Source organism: Denticeps clupeoides, chromosome 3, assembly GCF_900700375.1.
Source record: "Denticeps clupeoides chromosome 3, fDenClu1.1, whole genome shotgun sequence".
NCBI lineage: Eukaryota > Metazoa > Chordata > Actinopteri > Clupeiformes > Denticipitidae > Denticeps > Denticeps clupeoides.
In genome coordinates this window covers 31523394-31543560 of record NC_041709.1, presented here as the reverse complement: position 1 = coordinate 31543560, position 20167 = coordinate 31523394, and the positions used below count along the sequence as shown (strand labels likewise).

The window sequence follows — 20167 nt, the reverse complement described above, 5'->3', positions numbered from 1 at the left end:
GATGGAAAGCGCTGGCGTTCGTAATGAGGGCATTATAGCGCCACGCGAACCCGCCTCGTTTTATTACCCGCGTCTGCTTGGGTCAGCGAGGTAAAGAACGGCGCGCTTTATTGCCATGTGCTTCTCGCATCGGTTTTAATGGGCCTCTCCAGTCAGCCCTTGTCGTGACCACGCTGCCACCGTCACATGAGCGCGGGGAGAAGAGCTCGCCTCATTGTGCCCTCCAATGAGACTATTGTCTCGCCACAAGCCTCGGCAATTTCATGATAGCATGACTGCTCATGAACATCAGGCCTAGGGTCGTGTGTTCTGCTCTTGAGCCTCAGCTGGTCCATCTTCCCACCCAGGTCGTGCCCCACAAACCAAGTTAAGATCAGTATCGCAGTCGCTGGAGATCGCTGTTATTGGTCCAAAGGGTGGTGTTGTCATGTTGTGCCTCATGAAGATGTCACACACCTTCCAAAAGCTGGACATTTACAGCATTTACCTGACGCCCTTATCCAGAGCGACTTACAATCAGTAGTTACAGGAACAGTCACCCCCCTGGAGCAACTTAGGGTTAAGTGTCTTGCTCAGGGACACAATGGGGGATTTGAACCTGGGTCTTCTGGTTCATAGGCGAGTGTGTTACCCACTAGGCTACTACCACCCTCCAGAGACGGAGCCCACAAGCCAATTATGCTGATTTATGGCACCGTGCCACCGGGTTAGATGGATGGTTTTGGGTGTCATAGGTCATTTGCCGTGGAACCTTGACCCGTGCTTAGCAATGCATACGTTCTACTCTGGCCTAGTGCTTAGTCCCGATTGGCTGTAGGGCTTCATCCTTTAATCCTTTTTGGGCAGTGGTGGCCTAGCGGCCCCGTAATCAGAAGGTTGGCGGTTCGAATCCCCATCCGCCAAGGTTCAGTTCCCTGTGGACGACCCTTTACTTTCTTACTTATGTTATATAGACCCATTGGGATATATGAAGAGATGAAATTTGTAGTTAAATTGCGTGATGTGTTTAATTAAAAACAGACCAGGAGTCTCTCAGCTCTGGGATGAAGGTGTATACCATTGTGCACCAGGACATCTGTTGCTTTCACTCTCTGACAGCTAATCAGGTTATTAAGCAACGCGTGTTATTTGGCTGAAAGATTCGAATTCGACGCGAGCGATTCGGCTTCCAGGAAGAACACTCCCCCATGAATTCTTTACTGGAAAAAAAAACGAACGAAAACCACAAAAGCAAGATTTACAAAAAAGAAGAAAGAAAAATGCACGTCCAGTCATATCAGAAGCGGAGCTCCAGACAGGAAGGGCTGAGAAGTGCACCCCGGGGGGAGTTACGCTCTGCCCATGACCACGTGGGCGCCCCGTGACTGTGACACAACCACAAAGTGCCGCTATAAAGCACAGAAAAAGCTCGCCGAACGGCGCGGGCTTTAAAAAAAAAACACCCCGGTCGCGAGCGAGGAGCTGCAGGTCGCGAGGACATGGAAGTTTGGCCGCCGCGACCTTTTGACCCGCGCACCCTGAGACGAGATCGCCGTCACACGCGACATAAGGACGCATCTGGGGCAGAGTTGACCCAGGCGTCTCGGCCACGGGGGGGAGGGACATTTCGCACGTATCTGTTCTGGTGACGTGTGGCGTTTTGGGTGCTTTCCTTCGGGTCCTCGCAGTTAACAGTGCACCCGTGGACGTCTCCTTTTTTACAATGGGGTGGAAAACCGCAGAGATTCTGGGCAGAGATTCTGGCCCCTCGTTGCCAGATGTGAAGAGACGGAGCAGCGAGCAGACTCTGAACTTCTGGAGAAAAAAAGAAAGAAGCGAGCTGTTCTTTTTTTTTTTTTTTTTTTGGTCCCAGAGGCAAATGCGTTTTGAGAGAAACACGTCGGCGAGTTAAACTTTCGGGTTCTTGGCCGTAACCCTTTCGTCCCCCGTGTTACGTGTGAATCTCAGAGGGTGGGAGTGAAGCCCGTTGAATGGAAGGGACCACTGGCACGGGGCGTCGCCCCGAGAACGGTTGTTTTACGACACAGGATGTTGGTGGAGCTGACGTCCTTCGAAAAGCACATTTTGCATGTTCCTCAGGCAGATGTTTCTCTTTACTTTCGTAAAAAACCGCAAGTAAAACAGCAGTGCGAGACGTACATCCTGCCCAGTGAGGCTCCCCCCCCCCCCAAACTTGGTACGTCCCACCCACCCCTCCTTCCTTCTTTATGGTAATGAAGCCGATGAAATTACAACCCTCTCCTCCCCCTCCCCTCCGCGGCTCCTCCCCTCCTTCGCTCGTCCTCTCCTCCCCCGTGTTCGGTGAAAGGTGTGCAGTGTCTTGAGCGAGAGGGAAGAAAGGAAAAAGGAGAAGAAGAAGAAAAAAAAAACTCTCCTCCGTCCGCTTCCTCCTCTCGCACTCTGCAGAGGGTCTCCGGCCCTTCCTGTCCGGTGGGCGTGAGGACCCCTCCCCGGGGGTTGGAGGTTCGGAGAGGCTGTTTTGAATGAACTGGGAGGGAGGACAGAACAATCGTGTGAGGGGAGAGAGAGAGAGAGAGAGAGAGAGAGAGGGGCATGCAGCCCCCCTACGAACGCCACTCCTGCCCTGCCTTCTGATGGACTAAAACTTCTCTCCTCCCCTGGATATCTGCTCCTCCGGCCCCGAGAAGGCCAGGATCGGTGACGCCAGGACATAGGGGATTTTTGGGGGGGTGAAAAAAAAGAAGAGAGAACCCTTCCTACCCCCCAGCGGACCCCCCTTGCATTTTCCCTCCATTTTTCCCTCCCTCCCTGGACCGCGTTCTCCTGCTCGAGCTTCGGAAGGGGACGGTGGACATGGATGTGGACTGGGATCCGGACCCGGGCTACCAAACTCAGGTGCCGTTCAACTACAACCAGCTGGAGGGGCGTTTCAAGCAGCTGCAAGGTAAGGGGGACGCACCTCTCTTTTGTTTACCGGCGTTGCCATGCCGGGCCGCGGGGACGGCCTGGCGGACCCGGTCCTGCCCCCCCATCGCACCGCTCCGCGTTGTCCTGTTCAGAATTCCACGTTGTGATGCGGGACGCCCGTGGTCGGATTTTTTCCTCTTGTTTTTTTTTTTGCCGACGGTGCGAACTCCCAACAGCCTGAGACGCGCGGCGGACCGGGGGGGCGGGCGTCGTGGATTTTGGCACCGAGCAAACAACGTAGAGCTGCCGTAGAGCTGCCGCCGGCCCCCTTCCTAACATCCACCAGAGCGCTAGAAGGGCGGCAGGGTCCCGGCGGCCGTCCACGGGGTAACAATAGGAGGTCGGGGGAAGGTGGGAGTGGCTTGTTTTTTTTGTTTGTTTTTTTGTTTCTCCTTCGCCTCCTCCGATCTGAACGCCGCAGAGGATCAATTATTTTAATAATTTTGTCCATCAGCTGTCCACCACCCTGTAAAAAAAAGATGCCCGTCTTTCCTTCGCCTGGGCCGGGACGGCGGGACGGGATGTTTAACAATGGGGAGACGTGTGATGCCATGCCGGGCTTTTGTCTTCGTCTGGGGGGTTAAACGTTCCGATGAATGAACCAAAGCTGCGGTGCTTAAAGGTGGCAAAAGTGCTGCGGCTGAGATTTAAAGGGCCACTTCGATTATTTGAATGTCACTTCGAGTGACACCAGTACGGTCACTAGCCCCGCCCGCTGTCATTTTAACTTTTATTTTCAGGCATTATTCAATTCTAATACGAACATGAACCCAAAAACAGAGAACCTGAGAACCGTAGTTCCAGTCCCATGGTTCTCTCTGCACGTCTACGGTCCTGGCAGGGTTGTTTGGTACCGAAGGGGCTTTGATCCCCGAGGCGTGAAGTCCCCACACCCATCCTGAGCTTAACTGCGTCCCTGAGCCAACAGAGAGGGGTCTGTTCCACGCTGAACTGGCGGAGACGTATTTTATGACGTCCCTCACACACACAGGGGCAGTGGTGGCCTGGCGATTAAGGAAGCGGCCCCATAATCAGAAGTTTGCCGGTTCGAATCCTGATCCACCAAGGTGCCACTGTGGTGCCACTGAGCAAAAATACTGTCCCCACACACTGCTCCCCGCACTGCTCACCAAGGGTGATGGGTTAAATGCAGAGGACAAATTTCACTGTGTGCACTGTGCTGCTGTGTATCACATGTGACAATCACTTCACACACGCGCGAAAACCCAGGAAAGTGCGACTGAACGAAGACTCAGGTTTGCTCAGGAGCTGGTGAACGGGCCGGCACTACGGGCGCTCTGTTCGGCTCCCTGTTCCGCCAATGATACGCGCGCACCCTCACGTTCACCCCCACCTCGTTTACTAAATAAGCGGCGGCCTCGACGAACGTGACGGGTCCGCCTTGATTCGGAGGTGACCGAGAGTTGAGGCTGGTCCTGGCCAGACATCGGCGCGGCGGGCCGGAAGATTGCGGATCGCCCTCCGGGCCCCTCCCTTTCAGACAGGGACCTTGTCGGCCCCCCCTCCTTTTTCCTCCTCCCCCGCCTTCGCTGCCAAGCCCCCCCGCCTCCCAGACGGAGCGCGCTAAATAGCCCTCTGTTCCTGCGCCGGCCAGTGCTCGGCCTTGTGGGAGCCCAGTGGATGGTGCCGAACGGCGGCTGGACGCTCACAAACGCGGACCCCAGGACACGCTGTCATCGGCAACGAAGAGGAAAGGAGGACAGAGGAAGGAGAAGAAGAGGTGGCCCAGTTTACACGGTTTAGACTCATTCTAGGCGTGGTCCCCGTCACTCGGTTGGTCTGCGCTGCGGTCGTTCTGAAACCATGACAGGAACAGGACGTAGCGAAACACGGGCAGAGAGGGTGCTAGTAGCCTAGTGGGTAACACACTCGCCAGACGACCCAGGTCCAAATCCCACTTACTACCGTCATGTCCCTGAGCAGGACACCTTACCCTGAGTGTCTCCAGGGGGGGGACTGTCCCTGTAACTACTGATTGTAAGTCGCTCTGGATAAATGCCATAAATGTAAAAGTTGCCGGTTCACATTTGAACCGCTAAGGTGCCACCGAGGTCCCCTTGATCAAGGTACCGTCTCCACACACTGCTGCCCACTGCTCACCAAAGGCGAGGGTTAAAAGCAGAGGACACATTTCGGCGTGCCACCTTGTGCTGTGCTGCAGTGTTTCCTCTTCACTTTCACTTTCATGTCTAAATGGAGGCCTGGACAAATAAAATATTCCAATTGTGAAGTCATGATCTTTGAGCATCATGAGCTTGGTGTGGTAGCCCAAATACTTGTTCTCTCACATTAAGAGCGCACAGTTTTAACCAAAATTCCTTCAAGGAGTAACTCATCACCATGAGATTATTTTTTACCAATGAAATCATCCAAAAAGCAGTTTCAACGTACAGTGCGTAGTCACGTTTGGAAAATTAGGACACATATTGATGTGTTGACATGATTTTGGAAGTGCACGATTGATCTGTCTGGAGGAACCGTGTCCAACCCTGGTTTGGTCTGGGACAGCTTCTGTCCTGTGCCCATCGTTTGCACCGGACCACATAGCCAGTTCTCTGCAAGTTCTACTTGAGTTTCTGCTGTCGTTACTGAACCCCGACCCACCAAGCCCCAAAAATGACGTCAAGTGTCCCGTCGGTGGTAGAAACGCTTACATCAGTTCCTGAGTTCTTCTGTCCTCTACATTCTCTTGTCCTCTGTCGAGTGCACAGATTTATTCACACAATATTCTGTTCTGTTTCATTCGCACAGCATTCGGTGGATTCAGCAGGCAAATTTGGCATTCAGCTGCTTTGCCTGTGGGGCGGTGGTGGCCTAGCGGTTAAGGAAGCGGCCCCGTAATCAGAAGGTTGCCGGTTCGAATCCCCATCTGCCAAGGTGCCACTGAGCAAAGCGCCGTCCCCACACACTGCTCGCCAAGGGTGATGGGTTAAATGCGGAGGACAAATTGCACTGTGTGCACCCTGCGCTGTGCTGCTGTGTATCACAAGTGACAATCACTTCACTTTCACTCCACTTACTCGTCGTCACTGTCGATCTTCTTTCCAAAGTGCTGCTTTTTTTTTTGACTGGCTTCAACTGACCTCTCGGCGTATCAGTCCAACGAAGCCCCACATCTGCCGTAAAACGCCCTTCCTTATCAGATTCCAGACGGTTCTCTCCGCGCTGTGACATGGGCTCAGTCCGGTCGAATTCCAGCGCGCCCCGAGAGTAGCGCGGTCACTATTGTTCCTCCCTGAGCCGCTATCGAGGGAAGGCGTCCTTCGCCGCACGCAGATGGACGGGCGCGGAGCGTTTATTTTCCCAACCGTGCCCGGCGCCCTGAACGGTGCTCCCTGACCTCCCCTCCCGGCCCACCCTCCACTCACAGGAAACGTGGCGAATTCCTTCCCCCCCCCCGACCCGCGCCACACACGGATGTTGACAGCTGGGAGCGGGGAAGAGGAAGCAGGGCTTTAAAAAAAACCTCTGGACGCCTGGAATGCCGCCGAGCAGCGAAGCCTAATTACAGGTTGCCGTTGGAGTCGCGTAAGTTCTGTCCGCGGAGGGCCGCTGTTCCAGAAGTGCCTGGTTTCCGCTGTACGGCACGTACCTACGCTTGTATGATGTCATTCCGAGCCTGTCACCTGACCGGCGAGGCTTGGATTCCTGCTGCGCTGTGGAATTCCGCGTCCCCACGCGTAGACGGCGGCGTTTCAGCCCCGACAGCGGCGCACCGAGGTGTCAATAAATCAATAATTAATGCCCGGTGGGGCCACGATGGAGCAACTCCGGGCCCATCTGGCCGGGAGCGTGGCGTGTTGTTCCCACCTAAAATAGAGAGCCGGCCAAGGTCAGCGGTCAAGGTTGTGTCAGATATCAGAAGGAACAATGGAAAATGTCTCCCTGGGTTTCAAAGTCAGGGTTATTCTCTGGGGTCAAAGATACGGAATGCTGACGGTGACCGCGCACGCCATTAACGTGCGGAGAGTTAAAAAGCAAGTGAAGCGAAGTGATTGTCACTTGTGATACACAGCAGCACAACACATGGTGCACACAGTGAAATTTGTCCGCTGCATTTAACCTGGGGTTCACCTTGGTGAGCAGTGCGCAGCCATGACAGGCGCCCGGGGAGCTCAGTGGCACCTTGGATCGGGATTCGAACCGGCAACCTTTAGCGCTCCTCGCTTTCTGTGTGCACGTGAAGAGAATATCGCTTTAACGTTGCGAGCGAGTGTTTCTCCCTGCTGCTTCCGCCACGATGTGCCGAGAACAAGAAGAACGGTTCTTGAGGAAATGGTGTTTATTTAACTGCAGGTCGAGTCCAAAAGTCCCATCTCAGTTAAACACGGCGATAAACACAAATGTGGGCCCCGTCTGATTGCGAGCAGGAACGTTTTCATCAAGTTCCTCCAGGAACGTAAGCTCTCGTCTCCTCAGCTTCCTGGTCAGGACCTATAAATAAGACCTGCACGTCCTGTAGAAGTGACGCGCACATCACACATTAATGAAGTTGTGTAATCTGGTAGTAGCCTAGTGGACCATGAACCAGAAGACCCAGGTTCAAATCCCACTTACTACCATTGTGTCCCTGAGCAGGACACTTAACCCTAAGTTGCTCCAGGGGGGGGACTGTCCCTGTAACTACTGATTGTAAGTCGCTCTGGTTAAGGGCGTCTGGTAAATGCCGTAAATGTAATATGACGCATGTGCCGCGTGATAATTGTTAACTAGACAGGGATTCGTGAGCGATGGGGCCTCCTTTCCGCAGTCCGACTGATGGCTATTGATGTTATTGAGATGCCAGAATCACCCGTCGGTCAGTCGATGGGCTGCTGAGGTTTTTCCGTTCCAACGTCCCGTCACCACCGCCGCCTCCCCCCTCAGCCAAAACACTTGAGAGCTGAAGTACCTCAAGTAGCCGCGGAAGGCTGGTGGAGCAGTAAACGGGACGATGTTTACACTGGGAGGCGTGTGTACTGGCGCTAATGGCCGTGCAGTCGGGCCGTCTCACCTGACGACGAGAGCAGATGCTCCCTAAATCTGGGGACAGCGCCATGTCGGAGGAGGCCAGGGGACCCCGACTTCATTGTTAACCGCCACCTGCCCCTCCTTCCTATAGCGCATGTAGCGCTTCCTATCGGCACTTCCTCTTCCTCGCATGAATATGCCAGCATTGTTAGCCAAAGAATTGTGAGGTCATCGTGTCACGGCTTCAGCGACGGGAAACCGTTAACACAGCTCGACCTGCACGCTTTTCGTGATACGGATGGTTCTGATCATTTCATTTATTCAACTCTGATCCAGAGGGACTTACTTTCCATAATTTCTCCAACAGCAACATAAGCTTATCGAAGTTAGAACTTTATGGCCACTTTTGGTGTTATTTATTTCTTCCACCTAAAATCATCCAGAATGAGGAAGTAGGTTGCTTGATGGCTGTCAATCGTCTCAATGGGCTCCTCTCATTTTGAATGAAAGATCACGTGCCAAACACGGCTGAGAGAAATAATTCACACCAATAAAGCCCCATGCTTAGCGCCTAGTGCTGCGCTGGGCACCATGTTCAAAATGGCGCACCGAGCGTTAGCTGGTTGTTAACCACTTGGCTGCTCACTGCAGTAGTCTCTCGTCCATCTCGGTCCCCGAGACACTGTCAGCTTGTGGGGTGGTAGTAGCCTAGTGGGTAACACACTCGCCTATGGATCAGAAGACTCAGGTTCAAATCCCACTTACTACCATTGTGTCCCTGAGCAAGACACTTAACCCTAAGTTGCTCCAGGGGGACTGTCCCTGTAAATACTGATTGTAAGTCGCTCTGGATAAGGGCGTCTGATAAATGCCGTAAATGTAAATGTAAATGTTGTGAGTTCGTTTCATGGGGTCCTCGTGTCCGCTTCTACGAGGCAGGCTGGACGGGTGCAACTCGGGAGATCTGGCTCCGGGGTCGGCCTTTTTATTGACTGGTCTCAGTGCGCGCTCCGGAACGTACAGGCAGCAGAACCGGCAGACGCTACGTCAGCAGCGTCCCCCGCGTCAGGCACAGCTGGCGTGGCTGGGTTTTTAAGTGGGGGGAAAAAAAGTCGTAATTTAAACCGGATTCGGGCTTTAGTGCGTTCACTCAACAAGAGCAGCGTTGTACGTCGTATGTACATTGTTGTCTCCGTGCTCGGCGTAAAATGCAAACGTTCATGCTGATTCCAGCAGTCCGATGTGTAAAACGCGCTTCATTTACATTTACGCCATTTATCAGTCCCCCCCCCCCCCCCCCCGGAGACACTCGGGGTTAAGTGTCTTGCTCAGGGACACAATGGTAGTAAGTGGGGTTTGAACCTGGGTCTTCTAGGCTACTACCACCCTTCTGCACGGCATCGCTTGTCTTGCACGGTTCTAATCTTCCTTTTAGGGGGCGTTTGCTCTGTTTATTTTTATGTTTGTGTGGGTTTGGTTTTCAGCCCTGTGGCAGATGTGGACTTCGGGGCCACGTTTCGGGGGCCACCCATCGACACGTTGGTCTCGCTACCTTAACACCGCTTCCGCTCTGCGAAGCGGGCGATCAGCGTTCTTTCATGTGAGACGGCCCTTTGTCCGAGCCACTCCCTGGTCTGCAGCCAGATGAAGATCCAGACCCACCGTAGACGTCAGCTGGTCTTCCTTGCGCAAGGGTCGACCAGGAAACGCTCCGTCGCCGCGCTTAGCGGGCCAGCGAGAACAATTGAATCAGCTTGCTTACATGCTCGCAGAGACAGGGAATGCAATAACAGGAAGATGGGGTGGATTATAAATAAGCGGGAATTTTTACGTCTGCGCATGTGAAAGTGGACGTCGGTGTCTGGAGAGGTGCAGCCGTGTAGCATAAACAGGATAGCAGCGGCTCCTACAGCCTTCTCTCCAAATATCCAAAAAATGAAAATGACTCAACACTTCAGCCCAATGCGCAAAATTGGGATTTTTCTATTGAAATCATGATTATCACAGCATTTACATTTACAGCATTTACCAGACGCCCTTATCCAGAGCGACTTACAATCAGTAGTAACAGGGACAGTCCCCCCCCGGAGACACTCAGGGTTTAGTGTCTTGCTCAGGGACACAATTGTAGTAAGAACCTGGGTCTTCTGGTTCATAGGCGAGTGTGTTACCCACTACCACCCCAGTACACAGTACACAGCACAGCACATGAAATTATTTAGAAAAATGTGCAATAGTTTGCATTTACCTTCAGAACATTGTTCGGATTTACTTAATATATATTATTTCTGTGTCATTAAAACCCCTTCAGAAGAGTTATATGGGGTCAGCGTGGTGTAAGTGGTTTATAACATCTACAATGGTGTGATGCCAGGCTACAATGTGCATTCTTTCACTGTTACAGCGCTAAAATTTCCTGGTTTCTTTTTGGTTTGCAGACGAGCGTGAAGCAGTCCAAAAGAAGACCTTTACGAAATGGGTGAACTCCCACCTGGCCCGGGTCTCCTGCCGCATCACCGACCTCTACATGGACCTGCGAGATGGACGCATGCTCATCAAACTGCTGGAGGTGCTGTCTGGGGAGAGGCTGGTGAGTTCTGTCGACCGCAGGAATTGGTTCAGAACAGTGGCGGATGTGCTTGGTAAAAGGGGGTAAAGGCCCTCAGCAACACCCAGGCCTTTTACCTCCAAGCGCCCAACTCGGTTACCTGAGTTTGACCTCCACTGAAATGGACTTGGCCAGTGCATTAATACTGAAAATCATGCAGTTATCACATGATCTCCTGTTTGATTATTGCATCATTTCACAAATACAGATACAAACTTTATCTGTATCTTTTTTCTATACTTTCAGCTGCATATATAAATCATTTTACACACAATACCTTCATAGCCAGCCTAAGGCCAGTCATTTGGGCCATATAGAGCACAGTCCTAACCCGTAACCACACAATGCAGGCAGAAAGGATCTAAAATTGATCTTAAATCATTATCTGTCCACGTTTTACCCTGTTAAGGCTTTTAAAAAGCTTTTCAAAAGACCACACAGTGTCACACAATAATCTCTTAGTAGTGTTCAGCCATTAACCTAATGACTGTAGACACGAAGGCGGCAATAAAACCCAGACGGGGCCTCTAGTGTCTAACCTGGATGCTATTCTGCTCCGTTTGGGAATGACGCGTTTCTTATTCTCCCCCGAAGACTCTTATGTGAAAATGAGAAATCGAGCATCACGCACATTCATACGAGCCCAAAACGAAATACTACTTATTGCCACATATAGCCAGTTAATTCACGCCCTCCTGGAACATGAGGAACCAGAATTCGATCTTGTTCGGTCACAATCACTGTATTTACTCTGCCTGGTCAAAACTCTGTAATTACTGACAATCTTTCGGACATAAAGAGACACAAATAAAAATGTCTCGGCTTGTGAAGCGCAGCGCAGGACGCTTCTGTGCCGTAGCAACCCCTTTGCACTGTTGTAGAAACGAAACCGTCTCTAATAGGGGGCGTGTTTCCCTGGCGGCTGCAGGGTATTAGCCCAGAGAGACAGATACGTTATCTGGAATGCGGTGAGCGATAGGCAAAGTATGCCTGCCGCGTACACACGTGGGCCTGAGCCAAATGTGTGTGTGAGAGAGAGAGAGAGAGAGAGAGAGAGAGAGAGAGAGAGAAACCACATCAGCATAAAGGGTTCCCACCACATCCTCTTAGGGCGATAAAACCCCTCTGCACTTTAAAATGTGAGAACGTGGATAAACGCAGTATAAGTAACTACCACGACAATACACTGGAAGATTTGCTTTTTTATATATATATATATATATATATATATATATATACACACACACACACACACACACACACACACACACACACACACACACACACACAAACATATATATATATATATATATATATATATATATATATATATATATATATATATATATATATATATATAAATCTTGTTTCACTTTATGAAACTTGTGTTCTCGCAATCTCTTACAATTTTGTCAACATTACATAAAACTCTCAAACATCGGTCGATGTGATTGGCTGTACACTAAGGAGACATTTGATCGGTTCCCTTTTGGAAAATTTGTGAATCGAGCGCCATCAGGGAAGTTTCAAAAAGTGCATTCACAAATATATACGTTGATTTGTAAATGCGGGTTTGTCGGTTTGTGAGTAAACGTGACCGCACTGATGTTTGTGCATCACATACATTTTTCGAGAAATGCATTTGTGAACGGTGTTACGTTTATTTGTAAATCTTGTAATATTTGTTGCCGAATCATCAAATATATTTGTGATTTGTGTGATATTTATTTGTAAGCTCCATACGGCCCTTGCCCAATCAGACAAGGCCTCTCTGTTTCTCGCTCCCTGGTTGCCGTCGATGATTAGCCCGCACGGGCTCGTTCACCCTGCCGCCATGGTGCTTAAAGAGCCAGATATTGCAAAGGGGACGAAGGACAAAGGTCTTCGCTGTGGGCGGGAATAGTTCAGGCCACGTCGCCATAGTGACCAGCCCCAGTGCAGTGTGTAATCTGACCAGAGCTCCGCCCCCACAGGGCTAGAATTATGAGGTTTGAGGATTTCATCAGAACACAATAAACACACCTGAATTATCGACTCTCTCCTACGGACGACCACAAATACACACGCGTTCACTCTCATTAACGCACAATACGTGGGCGTCGGCGTGTCCCGATGGCACCTGCCTTTTTTTATCTGATATGGCCTGACACAGCTCTGGATGGCAGCCCAGCAGATGCCGACGGGCAGGTCGGACGGTTTAGTGAGCCACCCTCCCGCGAACTTCACGTGGAGGTGTTGAGAATGAATTTTCCTGTTTCGAGAGATGAAAATTGATAAGATCAGAGCGAGATGAGGGAGAGGCTGCCATAATGCAGTGATGAAATGGACTTTCCCAGAAACTCTGATGTCAGTTTTTGGCATCCATGCTGTTGGCTTATTTACCGTGTGTCTGTGTGTACGCAGACTACACTGTACATCATCTGATCTACCAGTGCTGTCAGAATCAGGTCTCAGAGCATGCTGGGACACATACCTATTTTAGCCGTCCAGTGGAACCAAATCCTCCCTCCAGTGGCGCCGGAACCGCACCTCAGGGCAAAGTCTGCACACGCATCACCTTGAGGGGGCAGGAAGGACGTTTACGGCACAGTTACTCATTCACTCATTCATTAAACGCTCAACATGCAACCTGCCGAGGGAGAGAGATGCCTTCCCCCTGCCCGTCCGGCCATTATGATGAAGGAACTTGATTTTTATTTATCGCACAGCCCTGATTGTTGGATTTTTTTATGTACACGTGAATCATAAAGGTCATGAGTCGAAGTTGAGCTTCATTGTCACTTCAGCTGCATACATGGTAGACAGTACGTAGAGAAACGAAACAACACAGTCCAAGAGTAATATTCAAGTCAAACCAAACATGTAGACTTTTTTTGAGATGTTGGGTTGACTATTATAATTTTCATCATGTCCTGTTTCACCTCGACTTTTTTACTGTAATTGTATCCTTCTTTTCTAGAGCACTTTGGTCGACTGTGTTGTTTTTAAAGCGCTTTAGAAATGAAAATTGATTGAATTGATTGTAGATAACATCGAAGGCAGACAGACGGTGCTGGAAAACCAGTGAATAAAAAATAGGGCCAATACAGCTGTAATTGAAATATGGCGCCATCTTGGTAAAGTCAAGTTCACGTAATAAACAGAGCGGCAGTAAAGCCACGCCGGGCCGTATTGTGGTACAAAATTTGGCTTTACAAGGAAGTAGCCGTGTGTATACCCGGGTGTTGAAGTTGTGGGACGTGTCTTCTCAGCCCAAGCCTACGAAGGGCCGCATGCGCATCCACTGCCTGGAGAACGTGGACAAGGCCCTGCAGTTCTTGAAGGAGCAGAGGGTTCACCTGGAGAACATGGGTTCTCACGACATCGTCGACGGCAACCACCGCCTCACCCTCGGCCTCATCTGGACCATCATCCTCCGCTTCCAGGTGGGCAGCCTTTACTCATTTTTCCCAGAATTCATTGCTGTTAATCTTTACAATTTTAAAAGGATATCGCACATCTGGCCCACGCTACTCCAGAATATTTTAAGGTCACAGCGAGGCGCAGGGTGTAAGCAGTCAGGCCGCGGGCGGCTGTGGGGCCGCTGGGTTCCCAGTGGCTGTTTTAAACGTCTCGCTGTCCTCCCGTTTGACAGATCCAGGACATTAGCGTGGAGACGGAGGACAACAAGGAGAAGCGCTCTGCCAAGGACGCCCTGCTGCTCTGGTGTCAGATGAAGACCGCAGGGTGAGCGAGCGGGAGATAAAGTTCTGAAGTTTTGAAGCATCATCGATGTAAAATTCTGGTGGTTTGGGGTTGTTTCCTCATGCTGAGGAATGCTTGTAGTCAGCAAAAATCCACATTGTTGGTTTTGGTTGGTGAAGTTGAAGAATTTGCCCGAATTGCCTATCAGAGCCGTTTTTTTGGTGTTATTTCTCCCCCTGCAGCTACCCCAATGTCAACATTCATAACTTCACCACCAGCTGGCGGGATGGGATGGCTTTCAATGCCCTCATCCATAAACACAGGTACCTCACCTAGTTGCCATATATCTCGTCCTACCTGGTGTAAACTAGATGACTTTTTGAACTGTCGGCTCTCGTCGTGCCCTCAGGCCAGACCTCATCGACTTCGACAAGCTGAAGAAATCCAACGCCCACTACAACCTGCAGAACGCTTTCAACCTGGCCGAGCAGCACCTGGGCCTGACCAAGCTGCTGGACCCTGAAGGTTAGCACCCTTTTTACAGAACATTCCAGAATTTTTTTTTTCCTGCTGCATGCACGGTATTCCTTCAGTAAGGCAGCCGTACCACAATAGAGGAACATCTGCGCCTAGGTTGCCACACGATCAGTAATAGATCAGAAATAACTTGGCTCTGGATCTCCCACCGGTGATGGTGGGGTTGAGAAGGTCCTGCATACCTCATGCCTCATTAGCTTTTTATTTTGTCACATAGACATCAGCGTGGATCACCCTGACGAGAAGTCTGTGATCACCTACGTGGTCACATACTACCACTACTTCTCCAAGATGAAGGCCCTGAAGGTCGAGGGCAAGCGCATTGGGAAGGTCAGTGTCATCTGGATTTAACAGGCGCGATCCGAACATCAGCAAAGAACCGGATCTTGGTGAACGCGACTGTGTGGTTCCTCAGGTGCTCGACAACGCAATCGAGACGGAGAAGATGATTGAGAAGTACGAGTCTCTGGCCTCAGACCTGCTGGAGTGGATCGAGCAGACCATCATCATCCTCAACAACCGCAAGTTTGCCAACTCCTTGGTGGGGGTCCAGCAGCAGCTCCAGGCCTTCAACACATATCGCACGGTGGAAAAGCCCCCCAAGTACGTGTGTTGCCCAGTCCTCACCACTCCCCTCCATGTGCTGCTTGGCTTGGAGATATGTCTACCCAGCGTTCTTCCTCCACTCAGTGGCACGCCTCACTCCCCTCACACAGGTTCACGGAGAAGGGCAACCTGGAAGTGCTTCTGTTCACCATCCAAAGCAAAATGAGGGCCAACAACCAGAAAGTCTACATGCCACGAGAAGGCAAGCTTATCTCGGACATCAACAAGGTGAGATGCCACAGATACACATCGCAGGGAGTGCCAACATCTCAGTGAAAACTGCTGCTGATATTCTCTATTCTTGAGGTATGGAGGGTGGGTAAGACACTCGCCTATGAACCAGAAGACCCGGGTTCAAATCCCACTTACTACCATTGTGTCCCTGAGCAAGACACTTAACCCTATGTAACTACTGATTGTAAGTCGCTCTAGATAAGGGCGTCTGATAAATGCTGTAAATGTAAATATATGGTAAAACGGCGATAGTCCTTCATGTGTATAATCTGTGCTTGGGCTGTCTTTATGATAAATTTTTAAAACAAAGTCCCATTCAAGTACTGGAGCACCTTTAAAAAAATGTATTCAAGATTTTGACCTGAGTTCTCTGTAAGAATTGTGGAAGGCTTCAGTTAAGTAAGCATCTGTGTGTGTGTTAAGGCGTGGGAGAGGCTGGAGAAGGCGGAGCATGAGCGCGAGCTGGCGCTGAGGACGGAGCTGATTCGCCAGGAGAAGCTGGAGCAGCTGGCACGCCGCTTTGACAGGAAAGCTGCCATGAGGGAGACCTGGCTGAGCGAGAACCAGCGTCTTGTCTCACAGGTACACCACTGCAGAATCTACAGCACACACATTACAATACAATGCACACAATATCAACATAATGCACAAATTATGTCCAGCAAAGAGCTCACACATGAAGATCTTATGAAGATGCAAGAAACAGCTTCCGTGTATTGCCAATTAAATGGAAACTACTGTCATTACGTTTAGTTCCCAAGGGCTGTACGTCAAGCAGTGCAGTGTGCACCCCCTAGTGGACAAGTCAGGAAAATGCAGTTTTATTTGAAATCTTTGTTGTTGTTTTTTTGCATGAATACTGAAACAAACCGAGCAATTACTGCAACTGATTGGTGTGTTTCTGAAAATTGTTGGAAGGCGATGAAACAACAGTGCCGAAGCCTGGAGGAGAATGAAACCGAGAAACCCCGCTGTTCTCTATTCGGCTTCGTTACGCACTGAAACGAGCAGTAATTGCTACACAGGCCGTATCCAGAGCAATAGGCGATGCTAACATCCATCTCTCTCTCTCTGTTTTTCCTCACACCCACCCGTTGCAGGACAACTTTGGCTTCGACCTCCAGGCGGTGGAAGCAGCCACTAAGAAGCACGAGGCCATCGAGACGGACATCGCGGCGTATGAGGAGCGCGTGCAGGCGGTGGTGGCCGTGGCGAGGGAGCTGGAAGCGGAGAACTACCACGACATCAAGCGCATCACGGCGCGCAAGGACAACGTGCTGCGGCTGTGGGACTACCTGCTGGAGCTGCTGAAGGCCCGTCGACAGAGGCTGGAGCTCAACCTGGGCCTGCAGAGGGTCTTCCAGGAGATGCTGTACATCATGGATTGGATGGATGAGATGAAGGTGAGGCCGGAAAGAGAAGGGAGGGGGTGTCCAGGCTCTCTTTTGATGGAGTTGCGGGGCTGCAAGAGCTGCATTTTTTATGCCGTTTTATTACTAGCACGAATATGCCCGTAGAAGCCGAATGAAATGACGACTGTTTAATCACCCAGACAAGTCTAAAAACACGGCCGGACATCTGGTCACCCAAACATGGCACTGTGGCCACGCCCCTGGTGAAATGATTAGGGAAATATGGAAGCAACAGATATTAGGGGTGGTAGTAGCCTAGTGGGTAACACACTCGCCTATGAACCAGAAGTCCCAGGTTCAAACCCCACTTGCTACCATCGTGTCCCTGAGCAAGACACTTAACCCTGAGTGTCTCCAGGGGGGGGACTGTCCCTGTAATTACTGACTGTAAGTCGCTCTGGATAAGGGCGTCTGGTAAATGTAAATGTAACTCTACACAACTGACTTATCAACTTAAAAGTCCACAAATGCAAATGATTAAATACTAAATATTTCAGATTTTGATTGAACGAGCTGATTAACAGCTCTGTGGCCACGCCCCTGGTGAACCGACTAGGGAAAGATCAGATTCAGGAGGGGTGAGCGGACGGCACTGAGGGAACATGTCTGCCCCCCCCCAGATGCTGCTGCTGTCGCAGGACTACGGGAAGCACCTGCTGGGGGTGGAGGACCTGCTCCACAAGCATGCGCTGGTGGAGGCCGACATCGCCATCCAGGCCGACCGGGTGCGGGCCGTCAACGCCAACGCGCAGAAATACGCCAGCGACCAGGAGGGTGAGTCCGTTTCCGACGTTTGTCACATGTGATACACAGCAGCACAGCACACGATGCACACAGTGAAATTTGCCCTCTGCATTTAACCCATCACCCTGAGTGAGCACTGGGCAGCCATGACAGGCGCCCGGGGAGCAGTGTGTGGGGACGGTGCTTTGCTCAGTGGCACCTTGGCGGATCGGGATTCGAACCGGCAACCTTCTGATTACAGGGCCGGTTCCGCTAGGCCACCACTGCCACCATACGTATGATGTGTCGGGATGTTACGTGATCCATCTTCTGCCTCTCTCCAGGCTATAAACCCTGCGACCCACAGGTCATCCGTGACCGCGTGGCCCACATGGAGTTCTGCTACCAGGAGCTGACCCAGCTTGCCGCGGAGCGCCGGGGACGCCTGGAGGAGTCCCGCCGCCTGTGGAAGTTCTTCTGGGACATGGCCGAGGTGGAGGGCTGGATCCGCGAGAAGGAGCAGATCCTGTCATCGGACGACGTGGGCAAGGACCTGACGGGGGCGGTGCGCCTGCTGAGCCAGCACCGCGCCCTGGAGGACGAGATGAGCGGCCGCGCCGGGCACCTCCAACACACGGTGCGCGAGGGCCAGGCCATGGCCGACGCCGGGCACTTCGGCGAGGCCAAGATCCGCGAGCGCGTCGCTGACGTCCAGGCACAGTGGGCGGCGCTGGAGAGGCTGGCGGCCGCGCGGAAGGCCCGCCTCGAGGACGCCGGCAATCTCCACCAGTTCTGGGCCGACGCCGACGACGTGGACGCCTGGACGCTGGACGCCCTGCGCATCGTCTCCAGCGGCGACGTGGGCCACGACGAGTTCTCCACGCAGGCGCTGGTGAAGAAGCACAAGGACGCGGCCGCCGAGGTGGCCAGCTACCGGCCCGTCGTCGACGCCCTCCACGAGCAGGCCGCCGCCTTGCCCCCCGAGCACGCCCAGTCCGAACAGGTCAAAGGTCGCCTGGCCGGCATCGAGGAGCGCTACAAGGAGGTGGCGGACCTGACGCGCCTCAGGAAGCAGGCCCTGCAGGACGCGCTGTCCCTGTACAAGATGTTCAGCGAGGCCGATGCCTGCGAGGTCTGGATCGATGAGAAGGAGCAGTGGCTCAACCACATGGAGATCCCAGAGAAGCTCGAGGACCTGGAAGTGATTCAGCACAGGTAAAGAACATCCCAGCGTCCTTCCGTTCTTGTGGGATGGAGGTGGGTCAGGATTTCCTGCACAGATGTGGGGGGGGTGGGGGGGGGGGGGGGGGGGGGGGGGGGGGGGGGGTGAGTGATGGATTTCAGACTCATCAGCTCATTCAGGCGATAATGAGGTAAACAGAATAGATGAATTGCAGCCATTTAGGGGGAACAGCTGGTATGCGGTGGCACCTTTCGGGGCACGCTGAGGATGAATGTTTTGTGCCCAAGGTTTGAAAGCCTGGAGCCTGAGATGAACAACCAGGCGTCGCGGGTCGCCGTGGTCAACCAGATTGCCCGGCAGCTCATGCACAGCGGACATCCCAGTGAGAAGGACATCAAAGCTCAGCAAGACAAGCTAAACACCAGGCAAGTCACAGATGATCTTAAATTAGCAACAAAACTCGTTTAGCAAAACCAGAAGACCCAGGTTCAAATCCTGCTTACTACCATTGTGTCCCTGAGCAAGACACTTAACCCTAAGTTGCTCCAGGGGGGACTGTCCCTGTAACTACTGATTGTAAGTCGCTCTGGATAAGGGCGTCTGATAAATGCCGTAAATGTAAATGTAGCAGTTCTTTTTCTGCGTTGTGTATTTTTTGATTTTGCTCTTCGATCAGCAAATGACGAGATGACACCAAGAGATTTGCTTAACCACGTGTATTCTGCACAAAAAGCAAATTGCCGTCAGAACATCGCGTCTCCTTCCTGCGCCTCTCTCTATAATATACAGTGTTATAAGAACATACAAAATATTCACAAAATAACACACATACAAAATATTCCTAATATGTACATAATTTAAAATGAAAATAGAAACCTTCTGCGCACCAACCCCATGTACCTCTTACCGCTCACGCCATGTGTTCAAGAGAACAGAACCGGGTCCCTGACCCACTAACCCAAGGGCACGTCTGCTTCCATACAATTGTTCGGGGGGGTGACTCACATAACTTTTTACAATAATAATAAAATGAACAAACAAAAAATACAGAATACATATTTGTATTCGTACATAAATACAAATACATAAATACACATAAAATACAGATACATATTTGACATAACCAGAATCACTAACACTTAGATATTCTACCATTAATTAAACATCCAGATTGTCACTATAATTCCCTTACCCACACCAGAATACGGGTAACCAAAGTAAAAGTCTTTAGAAAAAAAGAGACACAAAGCGCACATTTAGAGAAATACACTTCTAAATCTA

At 51.3% G+C, this 20167-nt stretch overlaps 1 protein-coding gene across 2 annotated transcripts in view; it reads left to right on the top strand.

The window, feature by feature from the left end:
* sptbn1 (spectrin, beta, non-erythrocytic 1) overlaps positions 1 to 20167 on the top strand; it is a 48562-nt gene that overhangs the window by 17329 nt on the left and 11066 nt on the right. The window contains exons 1-14 of one of the 2 annotated variants that reach the window (XM_028971963.1): positions 1854 to 2905; positions 10338 to 10489; positions 13759 to 13932; positions 14142 to 14233; positions 14434 to 14514; positions 14601 to 14716; positions 14946 to 15058; positions 15144 to 15331; positions 15445 to 15562; positions 15992 to 16150; positions 16669 to 16971; positions 17601 to 17754; positions 18048 to 18918; positions 19174 to 19311. In XM_028971963.1, the coding sequence (XP_028827796.1) occupies positions 2815 to 2905; positions 10338 to 10489; positions 13759 to 13932; positions 14142 to 14233; positions 14434 to 14514; positions 14601 to 14716; positions 14946 to 15058; positions 15144 to 15331; positions 15445 to 15562; positions 15992 to 16150; positions 16669 to 16971; positions 17601 to 17754; positions 18048 to 18918; positions 19174 to 19311 (2750 nt within the window). In that variant the 5' untranslated portion in view covers positions 1854 to 2814. Of the gene's footprint in view, positions 1 to 1853; positions 2906 to 10337; positions 10490 to 13758; positions 13933 to 14141; positions 14234 to 14433; positions 14515 to 14600; positions 14717 to 14945; positions 15059 to 15143; positions 15332 to 15444; positions 15563 to 15991; positions 16151 to 16668; positions 16972 to 17600; positions 17755 to 18047; positions 18919 to 19173; positions 19312 to 20167 lie in introns of those variants that run through there. The other variant, XM_028971962.1, reaches the window with a different exon arrangement.